The sequence below is a fragment of the Rhodamnia argentea genome, chromosome 9, assembly GCF_020921035.1.
Source record: "Rhodamnia argentea isolate NSW1041297 chromosome 9, ASM2092103v1, whole genome shotgun sequence".
Lineage (NCBI taxonomy): Eukaryota > Viridiplantae > Streptophyta > Magnoliopsida > Myrtales > Myrtaceae > Rhodamnia > Rhodamnia argentea.
The window spans coordinates 26,496,930-26,512,912 of record NC_063158.1 but is presented as its reverse complement, the minus strand read 5'-3'; the positions used below and the strand labels follow the sequence as shown (position 1 = coordinate 26,512,912).

General features: G+C 44.1%; 2 protein-coding genes across 4 annotated transcripts; both read left to right on the top strand.

The window, feature by feature from the left end:
* Nucleotides 1-1,752: 1,752 nt before the first annotated feature.
* LOC115755385 (LRR receptor-like serine/threonine-protein kinase GSO1) lies at nt 1,753-5,916 on the top strand. 2 transcript variants are annotated; one of them, XM_048284975.1, is made up of 3 exons: nt 1,753-2,486; nt 2,559-5,322; nt 5,430-5,916. In XM_048284975.1, the coding sequence occupies exons 1-3, from the start codon at nt 1,905-1,907 to the stop codon at nt 5,792-5,794; spliced, it is 3,711 nt and encodes a 1,236-aa protein (XP_048140932.1). In that variant the 5' UTR covers nt 1,753-1,904; the 3' UTR covers nt 5,795-5,916. The 2 variants fall into 2 exon arrangements, with proteins under 2 accessions (XP_048140932.1, XP_030550618.2); XM_030694758.2 differs by having other exon boundaries at nt 1,753-5,322.
* Nucleotides 5,917-6,966: 1,050 nt separating this feature from the next.
* LOC115755412 (DNA replication licensing factor MCM6) lies at nt 6,967-14,721 on the top strand. 2 transcript variants are annotated; one of them, XM_030694795.2, is made up of 18 exons: nt 6,967-7,118; nt 7,205-7,360; nt 7,446-7,571; nt 7,724-7,886; nt 7,985-8,178; nt 9,107-9,302; nt 9,396-9,473; nt 10,299-10,528; nt 10,648-10,762; nt 12,037-12,111; nt 12,193-12,333; nt 12,445-12,648; nt 12,747-12,908; nt 12,984-13,039; nt 13,195-13,340; nt 13,421-13,546; nt 13,934-14,064; nt 14,157-14,721. In XM_030694795.2, the coding sequence occupies exons 1-18, from the start codon at nt 7,051-7,053 to the stop codon at nt 14,298-14,300; spliced, it is 2,511 nt and encodes an 836-aa protein (XP_030550655.2). In that variant the 5' UTR covers nt 6,967-7,050; the 3' UTR covers nt 14,301-14,721. The 2 variants fall into 2 exon arrangements, with proteins under 2 accessions (XP_030550655.2, XP_048140933.1); XM_048284976.1 differs by having other exon boundaries at nt 12,747-12,912; nt 12,988-13,039.
* Nucleotides 14,722-15,983: the final 1,262 nt, after the last annotated feature.

The following is a 15,983-nucleotide window of genomic DNA, read 5'->3' as shown; positions in this document are numbered from 1 at the left end:
CGTCCATGGTGTCACCGAATGAGTGAGATTGAGAAAAACTCACGGCGATACTTTGTTGATAGGCTAGTTCAGTCCGCAACAGTGTTGCAATGCCCCTACACATTTGCTCCACCTCGACAAATCTTGTATTTGCCACTGACTAGAACATACCTACTTGCGTTATAAGTTATTGATGTACTCTACACACTTCCTAGAGATTAGATAATGACTAGGATAAGCTATTTAGAAAACTGTCAACCAAAGAGGGTTGGTGAGACAAACTTTGGAGTGTTTATGACTAGTGAAGTGAGGAAAATTTTGAGATATGAGGAATTTGAGATGAATTGTTAGTCGGTCTAAAGGAGCTGCATTTGGCATTTTCCATAGTAATTGTCGGGGCTAAATTGAGTTGGGTTGGACTTTTAACTGTGGAAAGCCATTTTTCTAAACAAGATTTCACCTTTCTTAGACCAAGCACTAGTTGATTCGTATCAGATCACAGATTTTTACTAGAGCTATTTAAGGGGGTGGGGGGCATAATGGGACTGTGGCTCAGACAACGGAGAAGCTGGGAGTCAAAAAGGGAAGAGGGTTTGAGAAAGGAATAAAGAAAGAGAAGAAGTCAATCAAAGGGACAGAATAAGAAAGAATGTTAGAGAGGTAGGTGAAACCGGCCAGAATTTTTAAAAAAAGAGGGTACTTGTTGGTATTATGATCTGTTTCTTTTCCAATGGAGGTTTGATTGAAGTTGTGAGCGAAGAATAACAAGGGCGGGATAGACTTGCAAGATACATGAAAGAGGGGCCTACCTATTTATGGTGGAGTTGGAGTTTGTTGGACTTTGGAAGTTTGCTGCTGGGTACAGTAGAGGAATATCACGGATGATGACACGATACATTTTAGGATGCTTCCGAGCGGAAGCGAGGTCAGCGCATCCCGACCGTTGGATCATATGGATTTGACGGAAGACCCTTCCGCATCAAAGGCTCAAATGCATTGAGCTCATGAATACCAGAATCATTGATGAATTATTTGGGGACGTGGACGTGGACGTGGACGTGGACGTGGTGGGGTCTGCTTTTGACTTGGTGAAGCCTTCCAAACTTTTTCCCATCGTTTTCTTTTCTATACATACCAATGTAAAACCCAAAAGAAAGAAAAAAGAGGGAACTCAACCGCTCTCTTTCCAACGGGGGTTTCGGTATTCGAAAGAGCTAACACACTGAGAAGCAGCAAAAACTAAAACATCAGCAATTCAACCACTGCATCTTTCCTCTTTCCTTTTTTTCTTTTCTTTGGACTTGGACGTTCGAGTACCCCAAACGGGCCAAATAAAACCCAGCTATTATCAGCTGGTGTAATTCCATGCCATCAATAAGTGAGATTGGTAGCTTAAATATGGTCTCAACGTTTGGAGTTAGTCACTGACTGGACAGCAGTAGCAGTAGCAGGAGCAGGAGCACCCTTTTTTTTCCCTATATTTCATGACGACTCTTTTCACGCTGCATGCATCCATCCATTTAGAACCCATCCTCTCTGACCCCTCTTTGACCGTACTTATCCCATCCTCTGTTTCTCATTAACTCTCTCTCTCTCTCTCTCTCTCTCTCTCCTCTGTTCGGTGGTCATTCATGGCGGTTCATTAACAGCTAAAGCAGGCCTGTGCTGTGCTGTGTGGCATTTCAAGGCAAGGGGGTTCTTTAAAGACTCTGCGAGCACCCCCAACCCTTTCCATTTCCAACGCATGCGAGCACTTGAATCCATGCACCCATCACCATCCCCTGCCTCCACCTCCTACAACCACCACCAGCCACAGCAGGATCGCTTAACTCCGCCATAACCATCACGGGGACGCGCGTTGCATTCCATGCTTTTGCTAGCGACGCAGACGGTGGAGTAGATGCTCGTTGTGCTGAGCGAAAGCAATGGCGATATTGTTCATGCCTCACGGAGCTCTTGATAATCGGGTTGCTGTAATCCTTGTGCTTCTGGTGTTGCTCTGCTCGTTAGGACATGGCGAGCCGACCCCGAGCCTGAGGATACTTCTGGAGGCCAAGGCGTCGTTCGTGGAAGAAGACCCGAGAGTGTTGTCCGGCTGGTCTCCGAGCAACCCGAATTTCTGTACGTGGACCGGCGTGTCTTGCGATCAGCTTCGACAACAGGTGGTGGCCCTCAACCTGTCGGCGTCCTTGCTGTCGGGGTCGATATCGCCGTCCCTGGGCCGCCTGCGAAACCTGCTCCACCTTGACCTCTCCTCCAACAGCCTGACGGGGCCGATCCCACCTGCTCTCTCCAACCTCTCCTCCCTCCAATCCCTCCTCCTCTTCTCCAACCAACTCTCCGGGGCCATCCCTCCTCAGCTCGGCTCCCTCTCCTCCCTCCGCGTCCTCCGCCTCGGTGACAACCCTGCCCTCACCGGCCCTATCCCTCCGTCCTTGGGGGACCTGGCAAGCCTCGTTACTCTCGGCTTGGCCTCCTGCAGCCTCACCGGCCCCATCCCACCTCAGGTCGGACAGCTCCCATTGCTGCAGAACCTCATCCTGCAGCAGAACCAGCTCACCGGCCCCATCCCGTCTGAGCTAGGCAACTGCTCCAGCCTCACGCAGTTCACCGCCGCGCTCAATGGCCTCAGCGGATCCATCCCGAGAGAATTGGGCCGGCTTGGGAATCTTGGGCTGCTGAACCTGGCGAACAACAGCCTGTCCGGGGAGATTGATGAAATGATTGGCGAGATGGGCGAGCTGCACTACTTGAACTTGCTGGGGAACCGGCTGGAGGGTTCCATCCCAAAATCCCTGGCCCGCCTGCACAAGCTCCAGAATCTTGATTTGTCGTTGAACTGGCTCACCGGCGGCATCCCTGCCGAGTTGGGGAGCATGGGGGAGCTGGTTTACCTGGTTCTCTCCAACAACAACCTCTCCGGCACCATTCCCACCGCCTTGTGCTCCAATGCCACTCATCTGGAGCACCTGATTCTGGCTCAGGCCCAGCTCTCTGGCCCCATTCCCCCGCAATTGAGCAACTGCAGCGCTCTGAAGCAGCTTGACCTTTCCAACAACACCCTCAACGGTGCCATCCCAGTTGAGCTATATGAGTTGGTCGCCTTGACAGATCTCTATCTCCACAACAACAGCTTGGTGGGCTCCATTTCTTCATCCATAGCAAATCTCAGCAGCCTGCAGGCCCTGGCTCTGTACCACAACGATCTGGAGGGAAGCCTGCCGCTGGAGATTGGGATGCTTGGCGAGCTCCAGTTGCTGTATCTCTACGACAACCGCTTGAGCGGGGAGATCCCCACGGAGATTGGCAACTGCTCGAGCTTGCAAATGATCGACTTCTTTGGAAATCACTTAAGTGGGGGAATACCTGACAGCATTGGGAGGCTAGATCAGCTTAATCTCCTTCACTTGAGGCAGAATGAGCTTGTAGGAGAAATTCCCGCTGCTCTAGGCAAGTGCCACCAACTAACCATTCTGGACTTGGCAGACAATGCTCTGTCTGGCGGTATTCCCCCAACACTGGGGAGTGTCCTGGCATTGGAGCAGCTCATGCTCTACAACAATTCTCTCGGCGGTAATCTTCCCCACTCTCTCATCAGTCTAAGGAACCTGACCAGGGTCAACCTTTCCAAAAATAGATTCGATGGCAGCATCTCTGCCTTGTGTAGCTCGCACTCTTTCCTTTCTTTCGATGTCACAGATAATTCCTTTGAGGACGAAATACCTCCCCAACTGGGTAATTCACCTTTCTTGGAAAGACTCAGATTAGGAAACAATCAATTCAACGGGAGTATCCCTTGGACCTTGGGGAAGATTCGTGAGCTCTCGTTGCTCGACCTATCAAGAAATTTGCTCACCGGAACTGTTCCTGTTCAACTCTCCTTGTGCAAGAAATTGACCCACCTGGATCTAAACAATAACCTTCTCTCCGGGCCAGTCCCTTTGTGGCTTGGGAGCTTGCCACGGTTGGGCGAACTTAAGCTTTCGAGCAACAGCTTTACCGGCCCTGTTCCTCCACTGCTATCCGAATGTTCCAAGCTGTTGGTGCTTTCTCTTGATGCAAACTCGCTGAATGGAACCCTCCCTGCCGAAATTGGTGATCTTGCCTCACTCAATGTCCTCAACCTCAACCGCAACCAACTCTCTGGGCCTATCCCTTCATCCATAGGGAAGTTAGGCAAGCTTTATGAGCTTCGACTCTCTGAAAACAACTTCACTGGTGAAATTCCTGTGGAACTTGGACAACTCCAGAATCTCCAAAGCATCCTTGATCTGAGCCACAACAATCTCAGCGGCCAAATCCCGCCCTCTATAGCCACGCTGTCAAAACTCGAAGCACTCGATCTATCTCACAATCAGTTGTTTGGAGAAGTTCCTTCGGAAGTTGGCGAAATGAGCAGCTTGGGGAAGCTTGACCTCTCTTACAACAAGCTTCAGGGCAATCTGGGGAAGCCATTCTCACGGTGGCCAGCTCAGGCATTCCAAGGGAACCTGCATCTTTGCGGGAGTCCTCTTGTCCCATGCAACAGCTTCATATCCGGCAACCAGCATCAGTCAGGTCTGAGTGGATCCGCAGTCGTTATCATCTCAGCAGTGTCAACCTTGGCAGCCATTGCTCTTCTGGTGGTTGCTATTGCCCTGCTCTTGAAGAGCAGGCGCGAGGCTTTCAAAAGATTCAATGGAGTGAACTGCGTGTCCTCTACTAATTCTTCCCAGGCACATCGGAAATTACTCTTCCACCAGGGTGCTGCCAAGCAAGACTTCAGATGGGAAGATATTATGGAAGCCACCAACAACCTTAGTGATGAGTTCATGATTGGTTCTGGGGGATCCGGTAAAGTCTACAGGGCTGAGATGCCTACCGGGGAAACTGTGGCAGTTAAGAAGATATCGTGGAGGGAAGATCTCCTATCAAATAGGAGCTTCGTCAGGGAAGTCAAGACGCTGGGCAGGGTCCGGCACAGACACCTAGTGAAATTGATTGGCTACTGCAGCAACAAAGCTGCAGGTTCCAATCTGTTAATTTACGAGTACATGGAGAATGGAAGTCTATGGGATTGGTTGCACCAGGAGCCAGCGAATTGGAAGAAGCAGAGGAGCCTCGATTGGGAAGCAAGGTTACGCATAGGACTGGGATTAGCTCAAGGCGTGGAGTACCTGCATCATGACTGTGCTCCAAAGATCATTCACAGGGATATCAAATCTAGCAATTTGTTGCTGGACTCTAACATGGAGGCACACCTAGGTGATTTTGGGCTCGCGAAATCCCTGGTGGAGAATTACGAATCACTAGACACTGAGTCCAATTCGTGGTTTGCGGGGTCGTATGGCTACATTGCTCCAGGTACTTAAAAAATTGATACTGCCTATGTCTTAAACAGTTTTGTTCCAGTCTAATTTATGGAAAGATAGGACAGGCTCTTCTTACTTGTTGCTTTGCTTTTCTTTCAGAGTATGCATACTCCATGAAGGCAACTGAAAAAAGCGATGTTTACAGTATGGGAATTGTGCTGATGGAGCTCGTGAGCGGGAAAATGCCAACAGGCGCTCCTTTCGGTTTAGACATGGACATGGTCAGATGGGTGGAGACACATATTGAGATGCAAGGTTCGGCTCGGGAAGAGTTGATAGACCCAGCATTGGGGCCACTACTAGCTGGGGAAGAGAATGCAGCATTTCAAGTGCTAGAAATCGCACTGCAGTGCACAAAAACTGCCCCACAAGAGAGGCCATCATCCAGGCAGGCGTGCGATGTCCTTTTCCATGTTTTCAACGATAGGATGATGGATTTGGAGAAGACAAGTCTTGATCCCTAGACGAAAATTGCATAAAAGCCTCTTTCTAATTGACCGATGAAGGTTGTGGATCGTATAGCCGTAAGAACTTCTTGAAGTTAGATTTTTCTTGTTGACGAGTTTGAGAGTCCTGATATTGTTTATTCCCACCTCAATGCCGCGAGCAACCTTATGTAGAAATTCTCGAAATTCATCAAACATCAAACAGAAGTGTAGGTGCATGCAAGTCGTTCTGGGGACAATAGGCGCGAGTCCATTGACGCTATATCAAGGACCAAAGTTCTTGATGGGTGTCAAACGGTACTTAGAGGATGGACTAGCCAGTTGATTAAGCTGTACTTGAATAGCAGACCAAATAGATCCTGGTGTTCTAGTAGTCCGGCTGCCTGCCTCACGGGAGCATGTATGGTTTTAGGTGAACGGTTAATAAACGGTATCTTCGCTTCTCTTTGAATTGAGAAGAAATTGTGCCGACTCCTCCAAAGCAAATATGAGCCAGGTGATCGGTGTTTGAGGGAGAGTTTGGTTCAAGTTCTCGCTGCTGCTCACATTGCTTGACCGTCTGTCTGGTTCAGTTGAAAAGCTGAACTGATGTACTAATGTGGTGACGTTACAAATCATTGACCACTGCTAATCGCGACACTATGGTCGCTCTCTTTCGCAGGAATAGATCTTGAAGTGTGGAAAAATCGACACATCAGAATCGTAACGAACACAAATTTCCAGGATCCTATAAGCACTCGGGGTCCTGTTTCTGGTCCCACAAATCTTCCATTGCCTTACGTCCATACAATCCAGACGGCGGGAGCATCGGTGCCTCCACTCTTGCAGCTAGAGAGGCCTTCTTGCGATTGGCTTTACGTGTCTTTCTTCGATGAGATGTAGTCAAAATCGGGTCAAATGTTGATTATGTGCGGCCATTCCAAAAAACGAGAATGATGGGCGAACTCAAAACCAAACACATGATCGAGTCGAGAACTTGAGTTTCATGGCGGGAGTCGGTGTGACGACTCAAGTAACGTGGACATGCTAGATTTATCGTATCTTGTCTTGGCAACGTTGTTCGATGACTAAAGTTCACTCGGGATTGGTTCCTGACATGGGCCGCAAAAAAGCCCAGCCCAGGCACAGGCCTAGGCCCATCATGGATTTTTGGCGGGAGCCAGTGGATGGCCCTCCATATCTTCCCGCCAAACCTTCTCCTCCGCCATTCCAACCCTCAGAAGGAACTGCTCTGCAGAGAGAGCGTACGAGGAGGAAGTCATCGTTCGTTGCCCATGGACTCATACTTCGTCGACCGCAAGGCCGTCCAGGTCGAGGATGTCTTCCTCGACTTCCTCAAGAGGTAACCCAGACCACCTTTCCTTCCTTCCTTCGTTCGATCTTTGCTTGTGTTGTCCATTCACGATGAGAGGAAAAACGAAAACGCAGCTTCACGCTAGATCCGAATTCGAGAGGACCTCCTTACTACTTAGCCGAGATCGAAGCGATGAAGGCCAGCGAATCCAGCACCATCTTCATCGACTTCTCCCACGTCATGCTCTTCAGCGACCTCCTTCAGTCCGCCATCTCCGACGAGTTCTTGAGGTCCGTCTTTATCATTTCTGTTCAGCCACTTCGATTATTCCCTCTCTCTGGAGATTATTTGACTGTTATGTCTACTGTCGATCAGGTTTGAGCCGTACCTCAAGAATGCTTGCAAGCGTTTCGTCATGGAGCAGAAGCCAACCTTCATCGCCGACGATAATCCCCACAAGGACATCAACATCGCCTTCTTCAATCTCCCCTTCTCCAAGAGGTCTCTTTTTCTCCCCTTACTTCTACTTGCCCATAAGAACAGTAAAGTTTGAATTTTTAGAAGCAATTCCTCCGCCCTTTCTGTTGCATTTGTCGATTCTCTTTTTCCCGAATTCATTAACTTGAAATGATCAAATTAATCTAACACTGTAGGTTAAGGGAACTGGCCACCGCAGAAATAGGGAAGCTTGTATCGGTGACTGGAGTGGTCACTCGCACAAGCGAAGTACGGCCGGAGCTTCTCCAGGGCACATTCAAGTGCTTGGACTGCGGAGGCATCATAAGAAATGTGGAGCAACAATTCAAGTATACTGAGGTTGCCTAGAATATGCCTTGCAAGTGCTTTCAACTAGTTCGCATTATCTCTTCCTAGTAATTTATTTATCAGCCATGCAATTTCGTGCTCAATTGCAGCCCTCAATCTGCGTGGATCCTACGTGCACAAATAGAGCGAAGTGGGCATTGCTCCGCCAAGAAAGCAAATTCGCAGACTGGCAGAGGGTGAGAATGCAGGAGACCTCCAAAGAGATACCTGCTGGATCCCTGCCCAGATCAATGGATGTCATTCTCCGTCACGATATAGTTGAGCAGGCTAGAGCTGGTGACACGTAAGGATCGATCACTCACTTTTTGGGGTCACTATCAGGCCTAATTGTCCAGTCATCATTTTGGTTTCATCCTTTCTCCAGGTTTTAGTCTTCCAGAATTTCTTTTCTTGATGGGACATCCCAAAAAGTAACAGGCAGGTGATCCTAGAGTGGAAAGACACCAATCTCTGCATGTAATTTCTTACCATGAAAGAATACGATGAGTTCAATTCTTTTGCCATCAAAGCTGCGAATATCAGCATTTCATTCCTGAATACATCTGGTTAAACTACCTATTGGCTGACCTTTGGAACATCTCCTGTGAATTAAGGCGAGTCTTAGAATAATTACAAAAGGCAATTTCTCACGTCTTTCTATCCCAATGGCAGCAGGAGAACATCCAATTAATGCTCTCTTCTGGACGATGTTCATGTCAGACTATGTGGTCTTGCCGATGCCAATCTATTTGAAATGATGGTAGCTAATTAAGATTGCAAATTACTGCTGTGCTAGAATTGTTACTCCTACTGTAATTTCTAGGCCATCACTGATGCGAATTGTCAAGCTGGATATGAGAGTCTTTGCCATGTATGACTTGTCAGAAGAAATGACGTGTATCTGAATATATGTCCCCTACAAAGGCCATTTGAAACTGAGTGGATCATACCTGAATTTGCCTTTTTGCAAACATGCGAGTTTCGGTAAGAGAAAAAGAACAAAGAAACAATTGGTCTAATGCTAAGGACTGCTCTTTCTTGGAGAAAGACAATGCTTAAGACTGCTTGTTTACACAGATCAACTGATAACTCTTGGATGTGATGGAACGTTCTCCTACTCACATTAAGCATATGAAGTTATCTAGAATTAGCTTGTCAACATTTCTTCTTTTATTCATGTACTTCTTGATGCTTCTTCTTCTGAATCAATTTGATCATCTGAATGATTCCAGGGTCATTTTTACCGGTACCCTTGTTGTCATTCCTGACATATTGGCCCTGGCTTCCCCTGGCGAGAGAGCAGAGTGCCGAAGGGAAGCTTCACAGCGCAATCCATCATCTGTTGGAAAGGAAGGTGTGAGAGGTCTTCGGGCATTAGGCGTGAGAGATCTCTCTTATCGACTTGCCTTTATTGCCAATTCAGTGCAGGTTGCTCACTTGGGAGATCAGTAATTTAATTAAGCAAATTGTGCACAGATTATTTGCTAATGCACACTTTTACCTCCTTTTGCATTGGTTCAGATTTTGGATGGTAGAAGAGACATCGACATTAGAAATAGGAAGAAGGGTGCTGATGAAGATGACAACCAGCAATTCACGGTTCGTCTCTAATGAACAACCTTCATTGAAGTGATGGTGTGAACAATAATGTGACTTAAGAATGTAGCTGAATCATGTATACTTTGGTTGGGAAAAAAACCACCAAAAACCCCGAACTATGTCAACAGTGACACATTTACCCCAAACTTTTTTTTGTAACATAAAAAATCCCAAACTTTTACTCATGTGACACATTTACCCTAAACTTTTTTTTGTGACATCGAAAACCCTAAACTTATACCCGTGTGACATATTTACCCCAAAATATTTTTTTGTGACATCAAAAATCTTAAACTTATATCTATGTGACACATTTACCTCAAAATTTGGGATAAATGTGTCACATGCCTATAAGTTTGGAGTTTTTAGTGTCACAATAAAAAGTTTGGGGTAAATGTGTCACACGAGCACAAGTTTGAGGTAAATGTGTCACATGCGTACAAGTTTAGGGTTTTTTATGTCACAAAGAAAAGTTTGGGATAAATGTGTCATAGCGGGCATAATTTAGGGTTTTTGGTGGCTTTTTCCCTATTTTAAAAAATGTTCTGGGCTTTAGTTGGCGTGGCATAGTCGTAGTTGAAGATTTTTTTTTCTACATAGCAGGCGAAAAGCTTATGCCTGTATGAGACTAAGTATATTCTGTAAGTCGTATCAAGTCCCTTCTAGTAGGACCTTGTAAATTGAATTCTTTCAAAGTAGCTAAAAGATCATTTGACCGGAACAATTATACCGTAATGGGGCTTTCCCTGGCAATTTTGTGCAATCGCAGTGAGTTACAGTAGTCACAGCTGACCCAACAGCTTCTGACATCTCTGTCTGTCACAGGCTGAAGAGATTGATGAATTTCAGAAAATGAGGAATACCCCTGATTTCTTCAATAAGCTTGTCAATAGCATTGCTCCAACAGTGTTTGGTCATCAAGACATCAAGCGAGCTATTCTCCTTATGCTCGTCGGTGGTGTTCACAAGCTCACTTATGAAGGCATCAACCTGAGAGGGGATATCAATGTCTGCATTGTTGGAGATCCTAGCTGTGCAAAATCTCAGTTCCTCAAGTATGCTGTCTGTTTTAATCCAATTCGTCAACCCTATGATCATGCTTGCTGAAAGGAATCTGTGTTTTCATGTATTACTAGATTTATGGACTTATTTATGTGCTCGCTTGTGTTTTCAGATATACTTCAAGCATAGTTCCTAGATCTGTATACACATCAGGAAAATCTTCCTCTGCTGCTGGGTTGACCGCAACTGTTGCCAAGGAACCAGAAACAGGGGAATTTTGTATCGAGGTAGCTGCTTGTTATTCTTTATCTATAGAATTTCTTTTTGTTTGTTATAGTACATGCAAATGGGGTATTGGCATTGCAATGTCCGCTGCTGTCTTTGCATCTTTCCTGGTAAAGAAGAATTAAACTGCTGCAGTGCTTTGTACCTGCAAAATTCAATTTCTTTTCTACCATGTGTCTTGCTGGAAGTTGAAGAACCCACTGAAGGAAAGATTGATGTACTTTGTCATGAAGTTTGGTTTTTCTGATGAAAGAACAATCACCTTGTTTGAATGGTGTGACTTCAGATTTGTGATCATTCTTGTTGAAGATGCTGTCACCTCTCCTGGGTCTACCTTTTCCAGAACATGTATACATCCTTTTCAATGATGAGATTGGAAATATCAACTGTATGCAACTAAGTGCAATGACAGCGTGGGGTTTGTGGGACCACTGGATACTTTAGATAATGATAGGGTTTTCATAACTTGCTGGTTAGGAAAAATTTTAGAAAGACATGTTGTTGACCATCAATGACAAACATTCATCAAATCTAATAATTCTTACTTGTATTTCCCTTGCAAATGGATATTCCTTGGTCCTTCAGGCAGAAGTCCACTTTTTACCTTCTCACTTGGAGATCTTGCAACAGTGACGAAAGGCAATAATATTGTAGTGGTAATTATTTCTGTAATAACGTAGAAGCTACAATTTTGACTATTGAATCTCAATTTAGAGCCATTTCATAATAGCCGGACTTGCAAAGCAGACGGTGCAATTATGGTTGAAGCATCTTTGTAAAGTAAAAAGTGAAGTAGCAATCTGTTCATTATCTGAGAATTCCAAAATTTTGATGGTATTCTGGAATTAGCAGAATGTACCTCAGACAGTATATGGTCCTAGATTTGCGTTTCCTATTCATCTCATCCGTAGTAAGGACATTTTCTGTTGGCTCTTTCTTAGTGGTTGTAAATGCAGAGTTGAGGAAGATTTCCCCTTCAAGTAAGCTGCTTATTTGGAGTTATTTTGCACAATGCTGTTGAAAAATTTGAGAAATTGGCTTCACTCTATTCACATTTCTGACCTATTACTGAGTGTTTACTGGCACCTTCTTGATTTGCCTCTTCTTTCAATCTTCTTACATTCTCTTGTCAAGATAATATCTTTTCAATGAATTTGGACAAATAAAGTTCAATTTGACAGAACAAAGGAAGCTGTCTCTCTTTTCTTTGGTTTTTTTTGTTGCTTCTCTGTTGCAAGAATTACTGCAGGTTGCTAAGATCATATGATTATTTTAGGCTGGTGCACTCATGCTTGCGGACAATGGGATCTGTTGCATTGATGAATTTGATAAAATGGACATCAGGGACCAGGTAAGTTTTCTTCCTTGCTTCTGTGACATTGGCCACATTTAATTCTGGTACTTAGGACTGAAATTGACTTTCGTTTGGAAGGTTGCAATTCATGAAGCAATGGAGCAACAGACAATAAGCATCACAAAAGCAGGTATTCAGGCAACTCTAAATGCCCGGACATCAATCCTAGCTGCTGCCAACCCGACAGGGGGCCGTTATGACAAATCTAAACCACTCAAGGTGAGAGAATGAATTTTTGGAAGCCTTGAAGTTAGACCTTTTCTTAAGTCACTTTTTTCAAACCATTGTAGACTTATGATGCTTCGCTAATTTAGTTATGCCTGCATGCAGTATAACGTAGCTCTACCTCCAGCTATCCTTTCGAGGTTTGATCTGGTATATGTAATGATTGATGACCCTGATGATGAGATTGATTATCACATTGCCCACCATATTGTGAGAGTTCATCAGAAACGTGAAGATGCTATTGTTCCTGCATTTAATACTGCCCAACTGAAACGATACATTGCATTTGCCAAAACTTTGAAACCGAAGGTTTGTTTCTGATTTTTCGGCAGTGACTTTGTTCTTTGATTTACTGTAAAGTATCTGGAGGTATATATAGATCATTTTAACTGGACTAGTTAATGCAGCTGAGCTCAGAAGCAAGGAAAGTGTTGGTCGAGTCTTATGTTGCACTTCGAAGAGGTGATACAACTCCAGGTAGCAGAGTTGCTTACCGTATGACTGTCAGGCAACTTGAGGCATTGATCAGGCTGTCTGAGGCCATTGCTCGAAGTTATTTGGAAGCTCAGGTACATTTCTGGAGTTCCTTGTCCCATCATTTGGTAATTTCATGCAATATACTATTGAACTGATGCTCTCTTTAGGTACAACCGCGCCATGTTGATGTCGCAAGGAAACTGTTGAAAACATCTATAATAAGGCAAGATCTCAGCAAAATTTTGAGATTTCCTCCTCACATATAAGTGTTGTTTCCTGCTTTCGCTCCTCCCAGCAGTCATGTACTGCTCAACCCATCTCACATACCATTGTCATAACCTTTTTTGTTATTTGTTCCTGGTTTTCCCTCTCATACAGTGTGGAGTCAACTGAGATTGATCTATCTGAGTTTCAAGAGGGTAATCGTGATTTGAGCGATAGCAGGGGTAATGGACCTGATGCTCCTGCCCAAGATGATGCTCAACCTGCAGGTACTGCATCGGACGCGCAGTTTGGCAATTCAAGTGAGTGTTAAATCTCTACTAGCTTATTATTCTTTTGATAGTAATTTAGATTTCACAAAAGTTAGATTATGGTAATGCAGAAAGTGGAGCAAGTTCTGCAGACAAGCAGCGAGAAAAGCTTGTGGTCAGTGATGAGTATTTCCAAAGGGTTACCCAAGCCCTCATTATGTGCCTGAGACAGCATGAAGAAGCCGTAACACGAGAAGGTAGATAAGGATTTCTCCTCTTGGCATATAATCATGTTAAGGATTTTCCCATTGTCTAACTCGGGTTAATTTATTTGCGAGTTCCACTTTGTTATTAACATCATCCTATATTTTACATCATGTTTACGAAGAGTAATGGTCATTTTGACATCTAGTGGGCAACTGTCCTAGCTATCAAATTATTTTCTCTCTGGAACAAAAGAATTACAAACAGAAATCCTGAGACTCCGCCCATGCGTCCTCTGTTTCTAATGAGGATTTTTTCCGCCGGCTGTGACATAATGCCTGATGCTCTGCTCTTTGTATAGATCCAGTGGGAACTTTCTCTATTTAAAGTTTGTTGGCAGATGGATGTTTTTATTTAATGAGTTTCCTTATCTTTTGCAGGGGATGGATTGGTTGGAATGAGGCAAAGGGACTTAATCATGTGGTATGTCCATCAGCAGTTTAATGAAAATAATGATATCTCGGAGGAGGAAGCGGCGAGTGAAATAAAAAAAGTCAAAACCATCATAGAGGTACGATGAAATTGCTGAGTACTCTTACCATTTCTTACAAAAGTGTCAGCGGTTACCATCATCATTCTCATGTCAAAAACTTTGCAATGCAGAGTTTGATAAGAAGAGAAGGTTATTTAATAGTTGTGGACGATGGTGTTCAAGCGGCCACAGAGGGTGAAGGTGCTAGACAGGCTGTTAATCGAAACGACAGAATTTTGGCAGTGGCCCCTAACTATGACCATGCTGCTCTCTAAGTGGAGGCTAGATGAATAGCACAATGCCTCCCTAAATGTTACAGCAAATCTGCTACCTGTACATTTGCAAGTTGTAGACCGGTGCTAGCCAGAACAGTGAACGGACGACGTGACTGCTTGATTATGTGCAACGTATAGATGCTGGATGGGGTTACGGACTGGAGGCCAACGCTTGATGTTTTAATCTATGGTCCTTTGGGTTCTTGTTTGTTGCTTTTAGTAACTAATACAGAATTAAGCAACATCGCAAAGAAGAAGCAACAGCCGACCTGCAGAACCTGATCTTGATCATCATTAAATGTACCGTCTTCTTTATTGCTATGCAAAGCAGGAACCTTTATCGCACCATGAAAGACATGTCAGTTTAATTTTGTATTTCCTCCCTAGCAATTATAAAAGCGTTTCTGTTTTCTGTTTTTTTCTTGATTTGTGAGCGTTCGAGAGGGTATGCAAGTATCTTTAAGGTTAGTAAAGCTTTTGCATACTTAATCAAATAGACGGTTATGATATGGAACTTAAGCCAACCAATGGCCTCATAAATTGGACTTACTGGTTTCGGGCTTCGAATATTTGTTAATTTGGAAGTCAATTCGGTTTTGATTTGAAAGGTTTTTGCAAAATGGACATGCGAACGTCCATGAACATTTAAAAGCTCTTTTACTCTCCCTGAAGCCTTGTCATAATTGGTAAGCGTCCATTGTTTTGTCTTTTGAACATGGACTTAGGCTTGGGGAAAAAGTGTGGAGTGAAGAGATGGGATACCAATTAGAAAGATGAATTTGGTTTGAGCTACGTAGGCATGGTCTTAAATTGGTGATGGAACAAAAGCCGTAGCTTTCAGTGGATTATAAACTTTTTTTTTTTTTAATAAAATATGAGACTTTGTCCAATTTAGACAGGGAGAAATTGTCAATAAGATATCGTTGTCCTAATGTATCAATCAACTCGGATTAACTAACAACAAAACCTGTCCATGTCTAGAAAGAGTTGTACACACTATTGCCAAAAGGCGTCATCTTTCTTGCAATTATCTTTTGGTTAGGGCAACAGCAATTGACGCAGACTCCTCCGCTTATTCCCCCGCCGTGAAGGAAACTCAAATGAGCCATCGACGAATAAGTCAATCCCGGATAAGAGGAGTCTAGATTATGCACCAAATGACGAGAAAAGTAACAATTTCTGGAAGAGATTTGGTGGTTGACTAAATGAAATATCCTTTGACCCTTCTTCACCATTAAATGAAAACACAATTATGCAAAGTCTAAGAAGTGAGGTAAATATCACTAACCCATAATAAAAGGACGCTTGTGATATGGGAGTTTCTTCCCAAAATAATATACATGTTCGGATGGAGATTATCTATATTACCACACTATTTTGGATACTCAATATCATGTATTATGGGTAATTCGGGAAGTGGGTCAATATTGTTTGTTCTCCATAAAATTATCTATGTTCGTCTATAGTTGATAAGAGAAGGCCCCTCCGCTCAAATTCTGTTAAAATCAATTCTTGCAATCCCCATATATTTCTGCCCAAAGTATAAGCAAGGTTAGAGAACTAAAATTACGGGAAAGAAAAAGTAATTGGGAACTTCGATGAAACATTTGTGATCAAATGGTATGAAGTCACCGACCAACTTTTGCATAGTATTCAATCAAATCCCTCAATCTTTTTGCAGCC

What these genes read in the sequence shown, in the direction of transcription:
- LOC115755385 (XM_030694758.2), top strand. Translation starts at nt 1,905, where the DNA reads ATGGCGATATTGTTCATGCCTCACGGAGCTCTTGATAATCGGGTTGCT. An exon ending in GTATGGCTACATTGCTCCAG is followed by an intron (nt 5,323 to 5,429) that starts GTACTTAAAAAA and finishes CTTTTCTTTCAG; the next exon opens with AGTATGCATACTCCATGAAG.
- LOC115755412 (XM_030694795.2), top strand. Translation starts at nt 7,051, where the DNA reads ATGGACTCATACTTCGTCGACCGCAAGGCCGTCCAGGTCGAGGATGTC. An exon ending in ACAAATCTAAACCACTCAAG is followed by an intron (nt 12,334 to 12,444) that starts GTGAGAGAATGA and finishes GCCTGCATGCAG; the next exon opens with TATAACGTAGCTCTACCTCC. An exon ending in AGAAGCCGTAACACGAGAAG is followed by an intron (nt 13,547 to 13,933) that starts GTAGATAAGGAT and finishes TATCTTTTGCAG; the next exon opens with GGGATGGATTGGTTGGAATG.